This window comes from Pyxicephalus adspersus, chromosome 3 (genome assembly GCF_032062135.1).
Source record: "Pyxicephalus adspersus chromosome 3, UCB_Pads_2.0, whole genome shotgun sequence".
NCBI classification, from domain to species: domain Eukaryota; kingdom Metazoa; phylum Chordata; class Amphibia; order Anura; family Pyxicephalidae; genus Pyxicephalus; species Pyxicephalus adspersus.
In genome coordinates this window covers 415,337-417,202 of record NC_092860.1, presented here as the reverse complement: position 1 = coordinate 417,202, position 1,866 = coordinate 415,337, and the positions used below count along the sequence as shown (strand labels likewise).

The 1,866-nt window shown below is 46.6% G+C and overlaps 1 protein-coding gene across 2 annotated transcripts in view; it reads left to right on the top strand.

Annotated features, from left to right (window-relative positions):
* ARFGEF2 (ARF guanine nucleotide exchange factor 2) overlaps positions 1-1,866 on the top strand; it is a gene marked incomplete at its 5' end in the record, with an annotated part of 31,178 nt that overhangs the window by 17,868 nt on the left and 11,444 nt on the right. For both annotated transcript variants that reach the window (XM_072403258.1, XM_072403257.1), the window contains 4 exon segments: positions 281-365; positions 439-610; positions 717-868; positions 1,528-1,656. In XM_072403258.1, coding sequence (XP_072259359.1) covers positions 281-365; positions 439-610; positions 717-868; positions 1,528-1,656 — 538 coding nt within the window.

Sequence of the window (1,866 nt, the reverse complement as noted above, 5' to 3'; positions counted from 1 at the left end):
ATAGATTGTAGAGGAGAGAGTCGGGTTAGTGGAATACCAGAGAGGAGGAGGTTACAGTAGTCCAGACGGGAGATGATAAGAGCATGTACAAGGAGTTTGGGGGTCTCAGGGGACAGGTAGGGGCGGATTTTGGAGATGTTGATCAGGTGGAAGTGACTGGAAATGTTCTGAATATTGGGGGTAAATAAGAGGGCAGAATGGAAGGTGACCCAGGGGCAGAAATGAGAGTGTTATTACAGTTAGAATTCTGCATTGTGTGATTTGTGTGTTTCTCTTGTAGACAGACGTTGTTTGCCAGCGCTGACACTGCCTACGTCCTGGCTTACTCCATCATCATGCTGACCACAGATCTGCACAATCCTCAGGTGCGATATTTCACCCTTTGTCTGTTTCATTCTTCATCTTTCACATCACATGACAGTCTGTTCCTTTTTCCAGGTGAAGAATAAAATGACAAAAGAACAATATATTAAAATGAACTGTGGGATTAATGACAGCAAAGATCTGCCAGAGGAATATCTGTCCGCCATATACGATGAGATAGAAGGCAAGAAGATCGCCATGAAAGAGACGAAGGAACACACAATCGCCAACAAATCTACAAAGACAAGTTAGTGTTCGGCCCGCCCAGGATTGGGTGAATGTTGGTGCCCCAGATCTTTGTGTGTGGTCTTTTCCTGTGAGATCTATTCACAGATCTTCTCTCCTCCAACCAGGTGTGCCCAGTGAGAAGGAACGGCGCTTGTTGTACAATATGGAGACGGAGCAGATGGCCAGAACAGCCAAAGCTCTAATGGAAGCTGTAAGCCAGGAGAAAGCCCCATTCACCAGTGCCACCCACCTAGAGCACGTCAGACCCATGTTCAAGGTAAGTCAGTGTGATGGGGCAGATAAAAGTGCACCTGCCATCCCTGGGTTCACAGGGATTTACATTTTTGGGTTTAAAAAAAATAATTCCATTCTGACCCCACAAGGACAGTCAGATGGGTTCTTGTGTGTGAACATTGCAAACTCTCATATTCATTATTACACAGTATTTATATAGCGCCATCATATTAGGCAGCGCTGTCCATAGTCATGTGACTAGCTGTCCCTCAAAGGAGCTCACAAGGTCAATATGGGGGGAGCCAATTAACCTAACTGCATGTTTTTGGAACGTGGGAGGAAAGCGGATAACCCGGGGGAAACCCACACACACTCTGGGAGAACCTGCAAACTCCATGCAGATAGTCAGCGCTGCAAAGGCCACTGAGCCACCGTGCTGCCCATTAATGATCAGTGGTAATCCAGGTTCACATAACTTTCACTATTATGAATTTTTATAAATGAATCTCTCATCCTTCCTATTTCTTTCCGATGTCTGTATTATGGGATGTCTCCACCATACCACATGTGGTCTTTTACCCAGGGGTAGTGGTTGTACATTGTGGGGGGGCCGTACTGGAGCAGCTTGGGTGTATTCGTATCAGCTGCTTCCATCGCCCTCCTTAGCCATGTAAAGTGTACTCAGCATTTTTCTTTCTGCAGTTGGTTTGGACTCCTTTGCTGGCTGCCTTCAGCATTGGCCTCCAGGACTGTGATGATAATGAAGTGGCTAACCTGTGTCTGGAGGGGATCCGCTGCGCCATTCGGATCTCGTGTATCTTCAGCATGCAGGTCAGTGATGGCACTTTCTGATTATTTCCAGGCATTATGAATGAAGAGACATGGACAGGTATGAATGAGTGGAGATATTTCACTCACCTAAGATACGTGCTGCTTACTGAATGCCAGAGCCTTGATAATGAGGGGTGGGGCCTTGCATTATGGGGAGGAGCTTCACAGGTCTATATTTCACAACATGTGACCTCTCACAGGTGCAGCCTG